Genomic DNA, 21,797 nt, shown 5'->3' on the forward strand with positions numbered 1-21,797 from the left:
GGCAAACTCAACAATCACTGAACATTCGAGTAAAGATTAAAGACATAATATCTGGAAAATCCTTAGGAGTTAATACAACAGAAGATGGAAGGAATGCAGTGTATGCGGACGACGGATTACAATATTATGATTGGATACTTGAACCTAATTGTCATTCAGATTCCGAAACGGCATCGTACCGTGTGCTCCTAGCCGACAATGTAGAGTAAGTAGAATTACAGGGGGTAACAAAAAGGCAGGTCACAAATTAACCCACATATTCTGGGATCAAAAATATTTCGATTGAACCTAACCAACCTTAGTGCGAATGAGCATATAAAAAATGTTACAGTCCTTTGAAGTTACAAAATCAAAATCAACTTTTCCCTGTAGCTATATCGGAAGATATTAGATATTTTTTTATTGAAAATGGACATAAGGCATTCTTATGGCAGGAACATCTTAAAAAAATAACAGTTATTACCTATTTTTCGATATACAACTAAGAATTTGATATTCACAATTGGCGCGCATACGGGTAATAGTCTGAAATTTTTAAAGAAAAAATAATACGCTACTCAGATAGGTACTTCAAATAAAGAATCATTTTTGAATTTCCCGTTCAATTTTTGACAGAAAATCTATATTGCCTTTTGTTTCATACGCCGCCCATTTTCATGCAAAAAATAAAACATTTTAACAGTTACACAGTATTTCGAATAAGTTTATATATTGTACATTTATACAATATGGTGCAAAAAAAGGAATAAATTCGTTATTTTCGTAAACCGGCTACTTTATCGAAAAATCCCAAAACAGATTGATTTTTGTTTATAAATTATTATTTTTTGGCATATATATCATATTAGCGACGTCATCCATTTGGGTGTGATGACGTAATCAATGATTTTAATAATAAGGATAGGGGTTGTGCTACCTCATTTGAAAGGTTTTATCGACTTCGAAATTACCTTTCGTGTAAATAGGGTACAAATATGGTAAATCTTAAGATTCTAATATGGTATACCACTAAAAATTTAAAACTTTATTAAACACTTTTACACAGTATACATACAAAATCAAACTGCATCATCCAGGTGAAGTAACAGAAGGAATGAGAGTAGAAAATTGATTCAAGCAGGATTGTGTACTATCACCTACCCTATTCCTTATTATGATAGATTCGGTAATAATTAAATTAACTGTCGATCAAACAGGCATCAGATGGAACCTATTCAAATAGTTAGAAGGCCTCAAATTCGTGGATGTCATCTGCCTGCTAACTATCCACCGAATATACAAACAAAAATTGACAACTTGTTCCGTTTCACTCCCATTAGAAATCTTCAGAGGGGTACCTATGAGGTAGCCATATATTCCCCGCTGAAAATCTCTAATGAGAGTGAAACATATGAAAGTACGTTTATGTTGCTCTCTGAATAAACTGAAATATAAGACGTCTCTTCCGCTTCCATTGAAATTTGACCACTAGTCCGTTCTTTAACGGTAAAATATTGCAAAATTTCTAAATTTTAAAGAACCGCTTAGATTGACATGAAATTTGGCATACACATAGCTAACAAGTCAAAGAAAAAAGTGATATTGTGCCGATATGTGCTTTTGCCCTGGGGGTGGTTTTCACCCTCTCTTGGGGGTGAAAAAATATTTGTCCAAAAAAGTCAGGAAATGGATAAACTGGCTAATTTTAAGTAACTTTTGTTCTATATAGTTTTTTCACTAAGTCAATACTTTTCGAGTTATTTGGCAGTGAATATGTTCATTTTTTCAACAAAATAACCACGATTTTAGACGGTTTTTCGCAAATAACTCAAATAGTAAGTATTTTGTCGAAAAAAAATTTTTAGCAAAAATATAGCCTGTAAAAATTTAAAAAAATAGTGTATATATGATGTCTCTACACCTAGTAGAAGCAGAGTTATAGCTAATGAAAAATAGGTTCATATTCGTCAAATTCCAAATGGAATACTTTAACGTGAAATAACCAAACATGAAGCACATTTCGGGGAAAACTCATTAAAACTTATTTAAAGTGTTTAAAAAAGCTTCATTTTTGTTTTATAAAAAAATTTCTAGCATCAAAATTAAACAAGTTACGCTCAAAATAAAGTTAGTCCCTTTTGGTTTTGGTAAACAAATCGAGAAAATCACCCCCTAATTATTATCTTGAATGAACGTAATCGTTACGACTTCACAAGTTTCTTGACTCGTGTATATATTGTTTATATGATCTGTAAGCTTCATCGGTTCAAAGTCCTTATTATTGAAAGGGCTGTAGTTAAAAGTATAACACATATAAACATTAACATATAAACACAACATAAGTAAAATAATTTGTGGAGCGGTAACGATTAATTTCATTTAAGTTGCTAATTAGGGGGTGGTCTTCCAGATTTTTTTTTCAAAAACAAAAGGGACCAACTTTATTTTGACCGTAACTTGCTTAAATTTAATGCTATAATCTTTTTGTAAAAACAGAAATAAAGCTTTTTTTAAACACTTTAAAAAAGTTATAATGGGTTTTCCCCAAAAAGTGCTTAATTTTTTGGATATTTCACGTCGAAATGTTCTATTTGAAATTTGGTGAATATGAATATGTTTTTCATTGGCTATAACTCTGGTTCTACGTCATCCAGAGACCTAACGCGTACACCATTTTTTTTTTACTTTTTTATAAGCTATATTTTGCTAAGAACGTTTTTTTCAACAAAATACTTACTTTTTGAGTTGTTTGCGAAAAACCGTCTAAAAATGTGGTTATTTTGTTGAAAAATGAACATATTCACTCGCAAATATCTCGAAAAGTGTTGACTTGGCGAAAAAGCTCTATAGAACAAGTTACTTAAAATTAGTCAGTTTACCCATTTCCGGACTTATTTTGGACATATATTTTTTCACCCCCAAGAGGGGGTAAAAGTCACCCCCACGGCAAAAGCACACATCGGCACAATATCACTTTTTTTCTTTGACATGTAAGCTATACGTATGCCAAATTTCATGTCAATCCAAGCGGTTCTTTAAAATTTAGAGCAAAAACCGTGAAAGAATGGACTACACGAGGAATAACGGGTAGTGAGATGCAACTTTTAGACTTCCCCGTTTCTTTTTTTATTCACCATTCGTTTGGTGTGCAAGTAATAGAAACCACGTATAGGCGTAACCCGAAACTTGGTCCCAATTGAGGTGTTATTTCTCCGGAAATAAAACGAATTATCTTTTTTTTTATTTAGTAAGTACAGCCGCATCCACCTTGATGGTGATTAGCGGCGGCTACAGAATACAATTCTAAATTCTATAAAATATTTCTGTGGATTTTAGAAATTTTATAATATTGTCCGTTGAACAATTAGTGCCCAATAAATTACTTATATAGTTAGGTATGTTGAACAGCGTCCAGAATGGACGGCTACGAACAGCGTCTGACCCAGAGTGGGCGGCTGATATAATACTCACCAACCCGTCTAGCCAGCGTGGTGTTTTAAGGCTACTCATCCTTCCAACTACTTAGAAATGGCGAATACTAAAACGAACGGATATGGTCCCCAGGTGGGTACGGTATGTTATGCCAAGTCCCACACCCAGAAAAAGGTCTGCCTCGTGGAATCTGGGGGAGGCAAAAATTCGCTTAGTACACACAAAATTCACATCGGAACATATAACATCAGAACGATGAGGACAAAAGATAACCTAGAAGAGTTGCAAGAAGAACTTAAGACCATAAAATGGGACGTAGTAGGCTTGTGCGAGACAAGGCTTAAAGGCGAAGAAACGACTCTACTAAAATCAGGGCACACTTTGTACCTATACAATTCAGGAAATAACCAAGGTATAGGAGGCGTAGGCTTTTTGGTACATAAAAGAATTGAAAACTTGGTAACTAAATTCCAAGCGATTTCTAACAGAGTTATCTATCTGGTAATAAAACTAAATTGTAGATACAGCATTCAAATAATCCATTGTTATGCGCCAACTTCTTCTGCAGATGATGAAGAGGTAGAACAACTTTATGAAGACATTACAAGAGCCAGAAACCTAGAGAAAACATATTACGTAATAATTACGGGAGATTTCAACGCAAAAATAGGAAAGAACGAAAATAATGACAACGAATATTATGGAAATTTTGGACTGGGAAGTAGAAATCACAGGGGAGATATGCTCGAAAATTTCCTCAGCAAAGAAAAGCTATTCTGCTTAAACATATTCTACAAGAAAAAGATGCAGAGAAAATGGACGTGGCACAGCCCAGACGGCAAAGTAAAAAATGAAATTGACTTTATACTCTCTAACTTCAAAAACATTGCTAAAAATGTTACTGTACTAAATTCTGTCGACACTGGTAGTGACCATCGATTAGTTAGGGTGCGAATAGAAGTAAATACGAAATTCGATAGAAGAAAATTATTAACACAGGATAAATTACCAAACATAGAAGCACTCGAAATGAATCAAGAGGAATATCAAAGTGAACTTAAAAAGAAACTAGGACCTTTACCAGTATTCAACACGAAAGATATAAATGAAATAACAGAAAAATTAACGAATGACATAACATCAACTACAAAAAATAACTGTGGTAAAAATAAAAATCCGAGAAAAACGAAACTTAAACAAACAACACTGAATTTAATGGAAGAAAGAAGAAGAACATCTAAAGAATTACCAGAATATAAGGCTATCAACAATAAAGTTAAAAAGAGCATAAGGTCAGACTTGCGGGCTTATAAAACAAAACAAATATTGCAAACCACAGAAGACAATAGAAACATGAGAGTATTGAAATCAAATTTAACTAAAGGAAAATCGAAGATAACTAAAATCAAAAACCAACAGGGGAATACGGTGACGGAAAAAACTCAAATAATCAAGGAAATACAAACGTTCTACAAGAATCTTTATACATCCACTATACAGAACCCCGGAACAGACCATAGAACAATTCTTAACGTCGGCTCGGAAACTCTCCCTACAACAACTTCTTCGGAAATTAGACATGCCGTACAGCAAATGAAGAATAAAAAAGCTCCGGTGAGGATCATATATCGTCTGAAATGTTAAAAAGGGTGGCAACACCGTTGTAGAGGTTGTGGAAGTCTTGCTGAATAGGTGTCTAATAGAGAAAAGAATACCCAATCTGTGAGAAAATGCCGAAATAATACTTTTACACAAGAAAGGAGACACTACTAATATTGAAAACTACAGGCTTATAAGTTTGTTGTCACATTTATACAAATTGCTAACAAGAATAATAACCAACCGCATAACACAAAAACTTGATTTATGTCAACCGGTTGAACAGGCGGGATTTCGAAAAGGGTTTGGTACTAACGATCACTTACAAACCATCAGAACACTGGTAGAAAAAACCACAGAATATAATGTACCCTTACATATGGCATTTATTGACTTTCACAAGGCTTTCGATAGTATTGAAACCTGGTCCTTTTTGTCAGCCCTCAGGGATGCTCGAATAGACTCACGGTACATTCCACATCAAAATCAATGATGACCAAAAAACCGAAAAAATACGCCTTGGTAAAGGTATTAGACAAGGTGATACTATTTCACCAAAACTTTTTACCTTAGCATTGGAAAATGTATTCAAACAGCTCGACTGGGAGGAAAAAGGTCTAAACATTGATGGTGTACGTTTGAGTCATTTGAGGTTTGCGGAAGACATAGTATTATTCAGTACAGATATCAAGGAACGGGAGCAAATGATGAAGGAACTAAACCAGCAGTCAAATAAAATAGGTCTCAAAATGAATCTTCAGAAAACAAAAATAATGAGTAATGTACAAACTAATCTTGTTATTGACAACGTCAGTCTTGAAAATGTAGACCACTTTATATATCTTGGACATACCATCAAAATCGGTAAAGAAAACCAAATAGCCGAAATAAAAAGACGCATACAATTGTCTTGGGTAGCTTTCGGCAAGTTAAGCTTTGTCTTGAAGAATAGAGATATACCAATGTGTTTAAAACGTAGAGTTTATGACAAATGTATCTTGCCTGTAACTACATATGGACTGGAGACCATGGCCTTTACAAAGAAAACCTTAGAGCAGCTCAGTACAACTCAAAGAGCGATGAAGAGGGCCATGCTAGGGATTAGTTTGAGAGACAAAATTCGAAATATCGACATTCGTGAAATAACAAAGATTACTGATGTCGCAGAACGCATAGCAAGGCTCAAGTGGCAATGGGTCGGACATGTTGCCCGAGATAATCCCGAAAAATGGACACAGAGACTAACAAACTGGAGACCAAGAGAGAACAGGCGAGGAGTAGGCAGACCGCAGAAGAGGTGGGCAGATGATATCAAACAAGTCGCGGGCAAACAGTGGATGAGAATTGCCAAGAGTAGAAATCGATGGAAGCAAATGGAAGAGGCCTATGTCCAGCAGTGGACGAACACAGGCTGAAGAAGAAGAAGAAGATGTTGAACATGGCGCGATAATTGGCAAAACGGGGTCATACAATTAACAAATGATTAAGAGTCATTTGTATATTACATATTTCACATCGTGACCAGACACCTCGTAACGCAACAGTTCGTAACCGGACAGTTGGTAACGGACAATTCGTAACAGCGACAGTTCGTAACGGCAACACTTGGTAACGGCGACAGTTCGTAACTATACAAATTCGTAACTATACAAATTCGTAACGGATAATTCGTAACGTCCAAATTGAATTATTCTGTTTATTTTTGTTAACGTGGAAACTAACTGTTACTACAGGTATAATTAAAATTATGTTTATCAATTTAACGAATCAGTACGGGGATAAACATGTTTAACACATTTTATATTTAGTGTGTTTCAGTGTATATTAAAAGTCTTTAAACACAAACAAATATTTAAATACATACAAACTTTTAACACTATTCTTAAAAGTTTATTCCTCTTATTGTTCCTTAAATTTGCATATGCCCAGACAAAGGTATAATGAACTACTTAATTCCTGAAATCTTTAATCTGACAACCGTCTTTAGACATTCCAAACTTTTTAAATAAAAATTTTGTAAAGAAAAGATTATAATTACCTGTTATTATAATAAACCTTGTGATTGGTAATAGCATTGTTTATATAGGGATAGTTGGTCAACCCAATAAGAAAATTTGTTTGATTCAAATTGAGACAGTCACCAGATGTCCCCACAATTTCTGTCAGGGTCGCAACGTCAAAATGCATAGACACCAAGTTGGATACGATCCTATTCATAACACCCTAACTCGCATACATATTAAGAAAAATAAATATATATGGAAGAATATATTTAGAAATTGAATTAATGATGTCATGCTATTATAATATATATAATGTATAGTATCATGACATCATTAATTCAATTTCTAAATATACTCTTCTATATATTTATTTTTCTTAACATGTATGCGACTTGGGGTGTTATGAATAGGATCGTATCCAACTTGGTGTCTATGCATTTTGACGTTGCGATCCTGACAGAAATTGTGAGGACATCTGGTGACTGTCTCAATTTGAATCAAACATATTTACCTATTAGGCTGACCAACTATCTCCCTATATAAACAATGGTAATAGCTTTGGGTCATTCAATCAACGGTTATAGTTGATAAGAGGGATGGCTTGTACTAATACTTTAATACTTGGTTTAAATACTTTTATTATATTCTGAAAGACGAAATATGACATGCCTTAAAAATGTTTATCCTGATACTGACTCGTTAAATTGATAAACATAATTCCGTTTATAACTGTAATAACAGTTAGTTTCCACGTTAACAACAATAAACAGAATACATAATTCAATTTGGACGTTACGAATTGTCCGTTACGAATTTGTATAGTTACAAACTGTCGCCGTTACGAAGTGTCGCCGTTACGAACTGTCGCTGTTACGAATTGTCCGTTACCAACAGTCCGGTTACGAACTGTCGCGTTACGAGATGTCATGGAACCATTTCACATACAGGTGGATCGCTTTTAGACAGCAAATATATGAATGAGTAAGTCTCGTGTGTCCAACTCTCAATCGAGTTATCACCAACTGTTCTCTTCTGTTACAAGTTGACGTTTCCTAGGCTATAATGTCATGTTTAATTAGTCTCAGTGACGTTTGAGACAATTGCCATTCATTTTTCCACTTGTACAAAACACGATTCTTGTCCATGTACGAATGTAATAGTCCAGAAAAATAAGGTTTTTCTCGTGACACATCCGACTACACGGCGAAACCAAATTTTTGAAGTAGCATGGACATCTATATTAATAACTAGAGCTCGGGAAATATGCAAAATGCATATTAAGTGGATATTTGCATATTTTGGATAAATTGTATGAGTGCATATGCATTTATTAAAAGTGCATATTTTCAGATATATCACGATATCACAAACATCTGAGGACATAAGTAATGCAATTTAGCGAGGTAGGTAAAAATGTCCTTATTGGTATTAAAATTGTCATAGTTGCCATATTATAGCATAATATGACAATATACCCTAATGGACAGTAATGCGACCTTGAGTATTAGATATTTATATCTTCTCATCACATGTTTCATGTATCTCTAGTTTTCTTCTATTTATTGTTAGAGGTACTCCTCATGTCAATTTTCTTCTGTATCCGCGCTTCCAAATTCTCCAAATTCTCCAAAGTCTCTACAGCAAATTTTCTTAAGGTACTAGTACACTTTAGAAGACCAAAAATAAGCATTTTCTCAAGATTTTTTTTCTCAGAATCTTTATTAAAAATTAACATAAAACTTTTTAATATCTAACTGTTAGAGAATACAAAAAACATATATATATATATATATATATATATGGCTCACAAATGATAGGAAGCCCGCTACAACCTGCCGATGAATGGAAGCCCGCGGTTTACGGGGTAAGGGGATTGTAGCACTGTCTTATTCCTACAGTCTTACGAAGCCCACTCGTATAAACGCGTTCACAGTGTATATGGATTACGCATTATACGAAGCCCGACGATGTTGCCATGTTTTAATTTACGTTTAAATAATACGACTGTTCTACGAGATCCTTATATGTGTATATAAGTCGTCATATTGCCTGTTATAAGAAGCCCAATTCTATTCAGCAATCTATACGAAGCATTTTAGAAGAGTCAAGATAGAACGAAAAGATGCATTGTTTCGGAGCAATTCAAACAAGATTATCTTTTTCTAAAACTTTTTTTGTTAGTTTATATACATGTTAAAGTAAAAAAGTTCTACTCACAGATTTTGCCGCTAATTGATTATTATTTGTTTAAACAATAACAATAATTGTTTTGTACAGTGTGTCCAATTAACACGTTGTCGGACACTGCGTCAAATGTATAAGCAAGTGTTGTGACACTATATGTATTTTGCAAAGTAGAATAGGGAAAAATTCAACGTATATAGACGTTGTGTCACATTACATCAATGGAAATTAGACGACTATAGACGTTCTGTTCGTCAACGTGAAAAGTTGTGCATGGTCTAAATTAAAAATAGAACCATCAGTTCATTTTTTTTAAGCCGTATACGAGATATTATGTCAAAAAATATGAATTTTACTCAAGAGTAAAGTAGCTTTATTATTCAAAATATTAAAAATTGTTGTAATGAAAAGTTGTTTGGAATTAAGAACTATATTCTAATGTTCCACTTCATCTTTCTAATTAAAAAAAAGTTGAATTTTTTTAATTATGGATATACAACATTATTTTCAGTTATTTCAATTATGATAACTATTTTATTATAGACCAGTAAGGATTTGTGAAAAAACGTCTATTTTTGGATGTGAAAGGTGGCATTCGAATTTTTGCAGATAAAGTAAGGTGATAACTTCGTTAATAATAATTTACTTATGCTCCTTCTCAAATATGGCCGGAACATTAATAAAAAAAAATAAAATATTTAAAAATTCGAAAAACGTCGATTTTTTTCTGTTTCTTTGCTTATAACTTTAAAACGATTCGTTTTGGAACAAAGTCGTAGAGAAATAAAATAAAGATAATTGAATTTTGTATGATATCCGACTGGTCAAAAATGTCTTAACTTATTACCTTTTCTGCAATATAGCAATAAATACAAAATAAGGGGGCAAAATATGCCTGTTGTTATTCAATGTTTTTAACCACTTCGGTGGTACTTAGAACCTTAGTAATTCGCTTAGGAAATTCTTTGTAACATACTTAAACTGTGTACCAAATTTCATTAAAATCGACCTAATAGATTTTGCATAATAAATTTGCAATTTAAATGTTTTTAAAAAAGTTCAAAATTTTTAAAATCTTTCTGAACAAAAAGTAGACCATTTAGAAGTTATCTAATTTTTTACATATAAAGAGGTGCTTTACCTATCTAATACACTTTACAGAATTAAAATCGGATTATTTAAGGGGCCTCAGCAATGTTTTAAACTTATAAATAATTTTTTGGCTTATAAACAAATAGCTTTGTTTAATAATAAAAAATTAATTTTTAGCAATGCAAATAATTAAAACCGGTATAATTTGATTTATACTTTCAAATTCTGTCAGCAGAATTGCTATTTTATTTTTTAATCAAAAGTTATTCGCGTTCAAAAATTGCACTTTTTCGATTTTTTGAAAGTTCCACTGCGTTTATCTCGAAAACTATGCATCCTACGAAAAAATTTGTAAGAACAATTTTGCTTGGACTTACCCAAGAAATATAAAAAAGTGTTTTATTTTGCGAAAAATCGATGTTATGTAATTCCTCAAGTTGTTTGTTTATAACAATTTTATTGATATCCGGATCAACTGTTACCCAAAAAAATCGTGTACACGGGTCAAAAAATACATAAAAATCTTGGGTAAGTGCATCTAAATAAAGGAGCCCGCAGCACCCCCTCCTGGCCACAGGACTAATTTGTTTATAAGCCAAAAAATTGTTTATAACTTTAAAACATTGCTGAGGCTGCAATCCGATTTTAATTCTGTAAAGTGCATTAGATAGGTGGAGTGCTTCTTTATATGTAAAAAAATTTACAAATCTTTGTATACACTAGTTTTTGTTGTGCAAGATTTTAAAAAAGTTTAATTTTTTAAAAAAAGTTTAGATTGCAAAATTATTATTCAAAATCTAGTAAGTCAATTTTAATGAAATTTGGTGTACGGTTTTAGCACATTACAAAAATTTTCTAAGCGAATTAGGAAGGTTCCAAGTTTAACCTAAGTGATGGAAAATAATTGAATAATAACAGGCTTGTTTTGCCCTCTTATTTTATATTTATTGCTATTTTGCAGCAAGGGTGATTAATTAAGAGACTTTTAACCAATCGCATCTGATAGAAAATTTAATTACCTTTGTTTTATTCCTATACGACTTTGTTCCAGAATGAATCGTTTTAAAGTTATAAGCAAAAAAATTAGAAAAAAAAAACGAAATTTTTTGAAATTTTTAAATATTTTATTTTTTTTATTAATGTTCCGGGCATATTTGAGACGGAGCATTAATCAATTATTAATAACGAAGTTATCACCTAACTTTATCCGCAAAAATCTGAATGCCACCTCTCACATCCATCTAAAAACAGATCCTTACTTGGTCTATTATTAATTATACGAAAAAAAAGTTATCCTTTGTAAAAAGTTCTGCATGGCCAAAGACCTTAAATACAACCATCTTATATCAATTTTGATTAATTTTATACGAGGTATGTCAAAAAAGATAAATTTCGATCAAGAATAAAGTACCTTTATAGTTCAGAATATTTCAATGAGAAGGATGGAATATTGGAAGATGGTTTTTAGTGTTGTTCTGAAGCTATTTTCTTGTGGCATTTTTATAATTATTTTGATTCGGAAATAAGCCACAATTAAATTGAAAAAATAATTTTATTAACGTTTCGACGCCCAAATCGGATGTCATTGTCAAAATACAAAATATTACCGAGTAAATATTAGTAATATTTTATATTTTGACAACGACATCCGATTTGGGCGTCCAAACGCGAATAAAATTATTTTTTCAATTTAATTGTGGCTTATTTCCCAACCAAAGATAGATTCCCAACCTAGCGACCCGGCATTGGTCGCTAGGTAGATTGTTACGCGAGTGGTCGCGCGTGAGATTTTCTCTCACATATCCAAATTTTACCTTTTTTTACAAAATAAAGTTTTTAAAACAGTTTTTAAACTTTTTTTCTTAACTAATAATAAGGAAAAAAAAATGTAACATAATATAGATAATAATATAATAAAATAAAAAGAAATAATCGGAATTAAACCAATATTAATCAATCTCCGTATCTTGATAATTTACGGCACAGCACACAAATATAACAAGAATGCTCTGGAAAAATTGATTGATGACAATTACAATTTTTTTACATTATTTTAGGTTTTAAGTGCCAAAATAAAATTAATTTTTATGTACAGTTCGTAACGCGGGTGGTCGCTTGATGAGAGAATGTCTCAGTTGAAGCGCGCTGACTCAACAATTGGGTGATATTAGGTCAACTGAGTCACTATCTAAGCGGACGATTCTATTAGATTGTCGAGGGAGGATAGTTAGGAGACTAGAAGGAACTACAGATCTTATAATTTCCCAGAAAAAAATTCTGTGCAATTTCCTGAAACCGTGAGAGAAAATCTCATATAGCGACCACTGGCGGGTTAATTATGGTTTTTAGTTCTAAACAACTTTACATAAGCACAATTTTCAATATTGTGAAAAATAAGGGTATATTATTTAAGTACTCTTGGGAAAATTCATATTTTTTTTATATACCTCGTATAAAATTGACAAAATTTGATATTAGACGGTTGTATTTTAGGTTTTAGACCCTGTAGAACATTTTATAAAGAATAACTGTTTTTTGTAAAATGAATAATAAAAGAGTTTTCCACCTACCTCTACCGAAAGTATACTTTTCCGGACCTGATTGTAGGGAGCAAAGTTGTACTTTTCCTCCCTAGGGAAGAAAAGTAAAAGTGACATCATGGTATTTCATTCATAAAAATATAACTTATTGACGCCCTGTACAATATCTATTTTCTATTACGTAAGTTTGTATACATTTCAACGTTTATTTATAAAACACTCTGTATTTCACAGAATGGTAAAAAACTGTAAATTGTTATTTTGATTTAACAATGTTTACATTTTTATTTTGACTTATATTTGACAGTTGACAGTTATATTGTACGTACTTATTAGTTTTAGTTCTAATAAATTTTGTTGGTTAGTTACACAAATAAATTAAGTAAAAATGAAAAAATGACTTGTTATTTGAGGAAGGTGGAAAAACCATATGTATAACATGGGAGTAAAGTGCCTTTTCCTCCCTTGAATGATTACTGCCCTCCGCTACGCGTCGGGCAGTAAACTTCATTCTCGGGAGGAAAAGAAGCACTTTCCTCCCTTGTTATACAAATATCTATATGTATCATAATTGAAATAAACAACTAAAAATAATGTTGATTAGAAAAATTTTCAAAATTTTTGTTTTCCATTAGAAGGATGAAATTGCATATCAGAATATAGTTCTTAATTCCAAACAATCATGTTAAATTATATAATTTAAAATAATTTTAAAAATATCGTTGAATTTTGTTTCTATTTTGTTTTTGATTATGCTGAATCCGAATATGGCATTACAATTTGAAAATGCTTATAAAGAAGCTCTTCTACACTATGTCTGCGTAGTAAGGAACCATATTTGAAACATTTTTATTACAAATTTTACGAAAAAAAGTTTATTCTTCATAAATTGCTCTGCATAGTCTAAAATCTAAAACCCAATCATCAGATATCAAGTTTTATCAATTTTATACGAGGTATGTCAAAAATACGAATTTTGTTAAAGAGTAAAGTACCTTTATATTCCAGAATATCAAAATATGGGTATTATAAAAAGTTGTTGGGAATTAAAAACTATGTTTTATTATAATTACATCATTATAATTGAAAAAAAAAATTCAATGTTTTCTCAAATTACGGATACCCATCATCATTATTTTATTTCAATTATTTCAACTATTTTATTATTAATTTTACGAAAAAAAGTTATTCTTCATAAAATACTCTATTCTGGTCTAAAGTCCAAAAAACAACCATCAGATATCAAACAAATATGACTTTTGCTTAACAGTTCAGTATGGTTTGTTCAACAGTAAATGGTTGAGTTCAATTAGTGCGGTCGTAAATATTATTAAATTTATCTGACCTGGCCCATTGTTAAGACCCACCCGGAGCGATAAGCAACCGAGGTAGACAGAGTTGGTCTTTTGACAATTAACACTGACTAGACGGTAATCCCATAATAAAGCAAAGAAATTGTACCAGAAAACATATTTAAATTTTACCTGAAACCGGACCTTTTATACTATTATCGGTTATTCCAGGATGTTTATAGTGGTAACTAATTGAACTCGACCATTTACTGTTAAACATACCATACCTTTATAGTTCACAATATCTCATTTAGAAGAATGTAATTAAACAGTGAAACATATTTTGTAATTCCAACCAACTTTTTTTAATAACAATTTTCGATATTGTGAAATCTAAAGGTACTTTACTCTTGAGTGAAATTCATATTTTTTTACATACCTCGTATGTCAAAATGTAAAATCGTATGTAAAACCTCGTATGTAAAATTAATAAAATTTGATATTTGATGGTTGCATCTGAGATCATATACGATGCAGAGTATTTTATAAAGAATAACTTTTTTCGTAAAACTGGTAATAAAAAAGTTATTAATAGGTTCGAAGTTACGCAGACATAATGTTTAAGAGCTAAAAATATTTTTTTGTTGAAAATTTATTATTGTTCAAGCTTATTATTAAATATATTTTAGGTAAGTTTTACAGAAAACATTTTTGATCACTTTTTATAAACAATTTTTTAGTTGGTAATTTTCGGTTTTTGTATTAGGTACATTTTTGTTATCTTTCTTAATTTTTGTCAAAAAGGAATAGTTTCATTCATAGTTTCATAGTTTCATTTCTAAAATAAAATTATTGAGTAAATTTTAAAAATACATCAAATGCTTTAAAAAATCACCTATAAAATTGTAAAAAATCTTTTCAAACTTGAGTAATACCGTTTTAAAGTGCTGGTAATTCTGTAAACTACGTTTTTCCTTAAAACTTACGTAAAAGTTTTCAAAAATTGCATTTTTGCGTCATATCATTTGAATTAAATTTTTGGCATTTTTTTGAATGAAACATTGTTTAGTAAGATGTTTGAAAGGTAAGTTGTGCAAATTTGAGAGCTTTATAAGAAAAATTTTATTAGTTACACATTTTTAAATAATGTTTAAACAAAATTCAGCCCACACCGTACTTATGCCCATACATTTTATTTCTTTTTATTATAACCATAAGATAGCTTAATTGTTCTTCTTTCCAATTAAGCTATTCTTTCTTGTTCCTTCTCTTAATTTCCTTCTTTCTTGTCCAATTTGTAAAATTTTATTTGATCCATTAATTAGAGAAATACACTGAAATAACTCAGCCGTGCACTTCGCTAGTTTACAGTGCGCCAATGTTTGTGAGAAGGGTGACTTTAGCGTTATAAATAAAAAATTATAGAAGCTACAGATTTAATTTTATAAAAATTTTAATCTTATATTTAGGTTTTTTTCAATTGTCTGAATTTTTCAAGTCAAGTCAGTTTTTTTCTAAAATTTATATTTTCGGGGTTACTTAAAGAAACATCTAATTTCGCAGTTCATTTGTTTAATAAAAAATTAAGTGCCCACTTCTAGAGTAGAACTTTTTAATATGTTGTTTATTAAACATTTCTTAGGGCCATCGGTACATAATTCGCAAATATTTTAAGGCTATCCCCACTCTTTCTGTCTTTACACCGCAAATTACGTGTAGTAAAATTGTCACTGGTATGGATATTTAAACTTTACTTGACAACTTCATCATTAACTGTAAAGATGGCTTTTGAATGTTCTTGGATAACTTTTACTAGTATAATTAATTGCCTTAATTGTTAATTCAGTTAATTAATATGATTATTTCATATATCCGACCAATAGAAAGCTACAGAAATACAAATTAAATTGATCATTTTTGATAATATCCCATCGTCAAGTATATTACGTCAGTTGCCCTTCGTTGCTGTGAAAAAATGCATTCAGTGACATTAATGACAATTACTGTTTTAAAACTTACAAAAGTGATGACTTTCAATCGTCAAATATTTATAACAACTGTGTGTTTAATTGTACTAATTTGTACTTACATAAATAAATTACAATAAAATTTTGGTTTTAAACAGTTTTATTCATGAAATAATCGCAGCAAATTGCAGCTCGATCTCTGAAATTATTATCGAATTGTTTCCCTCGTGCCACTTGACGTAATTTAACTCCCCTTCGGGTCGTGAAATTAATACTGTCAAAGTGTCACTCGGGAAAAATTCGATAATTTCAGAGCTCTTGTGCAATTACTACTGATAATTTTTTCACTACCTATGTATTCAGTAATAATTTATCTACTGTACAACAAAAGCTAATAATCAATCGAGAAAAGAGGAAAAGTGATAAAGTGATTTTTTAATAATATATTGTTACTATGAAACGCTTACAATTTTGAACATCTGTAACAACACAATACTTGGATCACTGAATATATCCTGGTGTATTCTCTGCTTTGGATCTTCCATAAATAATAAACAATAAATAACTTTTTATTAAGTTCACGTCTTAAATCAAGCATTTATTAAACACATTATCAATATTATTTAATCAACAACTGAAAATATTCCCAATGCCAGGTCAAATATTTAAAATTGTCACTGTCTGACTGACAATATGCTGGCAATATTCTATTTACTACTGACAAAGATTTGGAAAATATTACCACGGACATTGTGTTCATTTTTTTTCAAATCCTGAAAAAAAAAACAATAAATATTTTTGAAAAATTTAAACGCAAAATGAAAGACTAAATTATTACCGAGGGCCGAAAGTCTCTTACAATAAATAAAAAGTTTATTTTGAATGAGATATTTTGAAATTAAAAGTCACACTAAATTTTCTTTTAGTTTTTAGCCCTGTAACTTATTAAAATAAACATTATAGAAGTTCTCAGGGACTTTCGGCCCTCGCTAATAACGTAATCTCTTATTCTGAGTTTAAAATTTTCAAAAATAATTATTAGTTTTCTCAGAATTCGAAAAAAAAATGAATTCCATTTGAGTAGCATTTCAGCAGAAACTACGTGCCCATTCCCTTAATGAAATTAAAAAACATCTATATTGTTTGATTTTTTCCGAAGGGAAAATCTATATGCATTATTGTATTAAATATTTTGTATTTGTATTAAATGAGGCGCTCAGAGCAACAGTGGCACAGTCCACAAATTGAGCATTTTTAGATTAATACATCAATAAAAGCAGAAAAATTGGATATATGGTTCAACAGTGGTCTACACAATCTAGCTCTATATTTGGCAATATGGCACTACATAATGTATTGTTGCCTTGACAAATACTAAAAATACGAATGAAACAGTGGCCTAACCCTCAATTGTGTGGCTCAGACCCATCAAACAAGTGTTCATCGTATCAGAATCAGAATAATCCGCATAATTCATAAGAATGACTATTTTTAATTTTATAAAGTAATATTTAATAATAATAACTTTAACTCCGTCCTTGACTGAGTGGTAAGAGCGCCTACCTTTGGATCGAAAAATCCGAATGGTTGTGAGTTCGAATCTCACCAGGGTCAGAAATGTTTCATTTATTATAAATTAATAAATGAAAATAGTTTCTGTCCTTGTGGGATCGGTACTCACCGGAGGAACCGCAGACGTTCGGATACAGTTAGCGTCTCTTTGCAAAGACAATGACGTCAACTTTGCAAAGTAACAAGACACTTACTCAACACACACACACACACACACACTACACATTACACTAGGTACCTAACTGTTAAAAATTACCGTACCTACCATGCCAATGGCCATTAGTTGTCGAGGCATTAACCTTTTTTAAATAAAAAAAAACAATAATTTAATTTGTCATATTAATTTCCTATTTGGTAGCAAATTATGTGGCTTATTACAAACTAAAATAGTAAATTAATAATACAAAGTATTAATTTGTATTAATTGTATCAATTAAAATAAATAATTCTTTTGCGATTCAATTTTTAAATCTTTTTTCTGTCGGTATCTTACTGTGTACAGGTAATGCTAAGAATTACCATAATCTGTTCTCGGGAGTCTTAGTACACAAGATTAATGACGATGAACGACCCAAAAATACAAAAAATGTGCATTGCCAGGTAATAATAAAAATGTTTACAAGCTAATAGTACTTTGAGGAATATGCAAAAACGTTGCCAAACTTCAGGGCTTCTTATAATCGGTAGCTCAATGTGGGCTTCCTAACGCTGCTGAACTTCTACAGAGTATATACTTCTTTTCGCAGCGCAAACTGGTGGTAGATACCATGAACTACGAGTGTATGTTTTGATAATAATTCCAGGCATAAGCAGCCCGGGCTTCGTATTGTTAATCATGATTTCAGAGCTACCTATGGTACATTTCTAAAATTTGTCCGAATATATATGAAGCCCAAGCGTATTCACATGTTCTGAGCTTGGTTAAAATATCGAGAGATGGTGTAAAGTACGTTTTTTGGGGAAATAACATTAAAGAATTACGAAGCCCGAATCCGGGCTTCGTAAGGAGGTGTCGGGCTTCGTATGACCGGTGCGATATAGCGTTTTTGGCTTCCTAAAGTCGGAATCCATATATATATATATATATATATATATATTCATTTATGCACGAACACTAATATTGTAGAGGGCGCCAAAATCTAGGCCTGAAAAAAAAGTAGTTCCGATGGCGGACAGTTAATGTCAGGATTGGGATCTCTGAAACAAAAAAAATCATACGGCATTTGAAAAAGGAAGGTTTCTTACGTGACAGTTTACCACCGTTAGTGAAAAATTCCGCAGAAAAAAGTTTTTACGAAAATTTGAAAAATTTTGTGAAAAAATCGCACGTTTTCATTCAGTTTTTCATGGTTCAAAAATATTAATTTTTTATTTTTTGGCCAAATTGTGGTAAATTGTCACGTAAGAAACCTTCCTCTCTCAAATGCAGTACGATTTTTTTAATTCAGATATTCCAATCTTAAGATTAACTGTCCGCCATAATTTTTCGAGGTCTCGACTTTTGCGCCCTCTACAACATTAATGTACGTGCATAAATGAAAAAACATATATTTTTTTGTATTCTCTAAGAGTTAAATATTAATATGTAAAAAGTTTTATATGTTCATTCTTAATAACGATTCTGAGAAAAAACAAAAAAATCAAATAAATAATATTATTAAGATGGGGAATTGTGAAGATAATTTAATTTTACAGGTAGAACCCTCAATTACAGAACATTTTAAGGTTGGCTCCTTTAACTTGATGTGAAGAAAAACGCAGTTTTTCCGCGTAATCTGAAGAAGAAAGAAGTTTTTCCGCGTATAAATATTTATTATCAGATAGACGGCAAAGTATTTTTCTTGAAAATTTAGAAAAACATTAGTAGTATAATAAAAATAATGATGATGATGATGATGATGATGATGAATATAAAGAATAAATGAATATAATGATGTCGGTAATAGAAATTTCAATAAATATTTTTTGTGACGACTTTAGCATAAAATAAATTAAATACCTTCAATATAAGGATTACTGCGTTTTTTATTTATATGCATTAAATGCGTAAATGTATTTGCATGCATATTTTAGGGTTTTTTAAGTGCATATTTCCAGAGGTCCATGTCACCAGCCCCCCCTTTTTCGATTTGAGGGTAAAAAAAAAGCTCATTCGTTTGTATTGCGTTAGTACTGGATTGTATCACCCTTCATTCGTTTGTACTGCCCCCACCCTTTTAAATCTGCCTGGAGGGGCTGGTGACATGCCATCCCCCCCTTTTTCGATCTGGGGGTGCGGGATGGGTATGTTCGTTTGTACTGCGTTAGTATCGGATTGTATCGCCCTTATTTTGTTTGTACTGCCCCCACCCGTCTAGATTGGCCTGGGGGGGCCAGTGACATGCTACCCTCTACTCTGCACTGTTTGCCTTCTGAATGTCGAAAATAGGCTATTTCGTTTGTACTGCGTTAGTACTGGATTGTATCACCCTTCATTCGTTTGTACTGCCTCCACCCTTTTAAATCTGCCTGGAGGGGCTGGTGACATGCCACCCCCCCCCTTTTTCGATATGGGGGTCCGAAATGGGTATGTTCGTTTGTACTACGTTAGTATCGGATTGTATCGCCCTTATTTTGTTTGTACCGCCCCCACCCGTCTAGATTGGCCTGGGGGGCCAGTGACATGCTACCCCTCTACTATGCATTCTTTGCCATCTGAATGTCAAAAATAGGCTATTTCGTTTGTACTGCGTTAGTACTGGATTGTACCGCCCTTATTTTGTTTGTACTACCCCTACCGTTCTACATTTAAAACAGAGAAGGATTAGTGCTAGGAGTAAGGACACAAAATCAGCCAAACCTTGCGCATAGTAACACCGCGGGTGTAAAATTTGGTAAATTCGTCAAAAATGAAACGAATTAAATTTTGAAACTAAAAAACAGGCTTGCAAGCCACTCTCCACTCTCCATGGGGAATGGAAATTTACCCCCTCAGATGGATCTCGGAGTAGTAGCGATTTGAAAAATGGTACATGTATTTGTTGGAGATATTTTGAACACCATTTTCAATCAGAAATCAGAGCAGCGACCTTGCCTTTTCCTACTAGGAAGAAATTTATCCATCCCCTCAATAAATTTTACAGTTTTACACGCTATCGATATGAAAATCAAAGATCTCATGCGGCGCATTCCGAAATGCACTCTTCGATGTACAATTTCAGCCTCTCTGGATAACTGATTAACTGAAACATACATACGGCAGAATTCATTGGAATCGAAAATTATTAAAAGTATTTGGAACATTAAATGAAAAATTCCCACAATCAATATCTTTCCTACCATCTAATGCGAGAGACCAGATAACAATAATTGCCGTTGCTATGTTATGATAATTTGTTTTCTAGAAAGGTTTGTATTGTTCATTTATGACTGCAATGAGATTCAGAATTTCCGTATTCCATTTGCAAAATAAATATAGTGTCAAAAACCTGCTTATACATTTGACGCACTGTCCGTCAACGTGTTAATTGACTCTACAGATTCAGTGCCAAAACGAGACATTTTTATAGAAAAATATTTGCAAGTATATTAAATGCCAAACTGACCTATTAAATAAACAATGACATTGCAATTTTCGATTTCTACTATGGAATTATCGCTGTAAGGACCAGGGCGGATCTGTTTTGAGGTGGATGTGAGAGGTGGCATTCCGATTTTTGCAGATACAATTAGGTGAAAACTTCAGTAAATATAATGGACTTATGCTCCTTCTCAAATATGTTTGGAACATTATTAAAAAAATTTAAGTTTTTAAAAATTTCGAAAAACATCGATTTTTTTTCAAATTTCATTGCTTGTAACTTAAAAACGATTCATTTTGGAACAAAGTCATAGGGAAATAAAATAAAGATAATTGAATTTTGTATGATATACGACACGACTGGTATAAAATATCTTAAATGATTATCCTTTCTGACAAATAGCAATAAATACAAAATAAGAGGGCAAAATAAGCCTCTTTTTATTCAATGTTTTTCAACCACTTTGGTTGCACTTAGAACCTTCGTATTTTACTTAGAAAATTCTTACAACATACTCAATCCGTCCACCAAATTTCATTAAAATCGACATAATAGATTTTTCATAATAATTTTGCAA

The 21,797-nt window shown here is 32.0% G+C and overlaps 2 protein-coding genes across 3 annotated transcripts in view; one reads left to right on the forward strand and one right to left on the reverse strand.

Annotated features, from left to right (window-relative positions):
* Window positions 1–21,797, reverse strand: part of LOC114348778 (uncharacterized) — an 882,222-nt gene that overhangs the window by 406,055 nt on the left and 454,370 nt on the right. The gene's annotated exons all lie outside the window — the stretch shown is intronic.
* LOC114348726 (uncharacterized) overlaps window positions 1–21,797 on the forward strand; it is a 45,809-nt gene that overhangs the window by 14,007 nt on the left and 10,005 nt on the right. The window contains exon 2 of the mRNA XM_028299233.2: window positions 1–205. Coding sequence (XP_028155034.2) covers window positions 1–205 — 205 coding nt within the window. The remainder of the gene's footprint in view (window positions 206–21,797) is intronic.

This window comes from Diabrotica virgifera, chromosome 7 (genome assembly GCF_917563875.1).
Source record: "Diabrotica virgifera virgifera chromosome 7, PGI_DIABVI_V3a".
Classification (NCBI taxonomy): Eukaryota; Metazoa; Arthropoda; class Insecta; order Coleoptera; family Chrysomelidae; genus Diabrotica; species Diabrotica virgifera.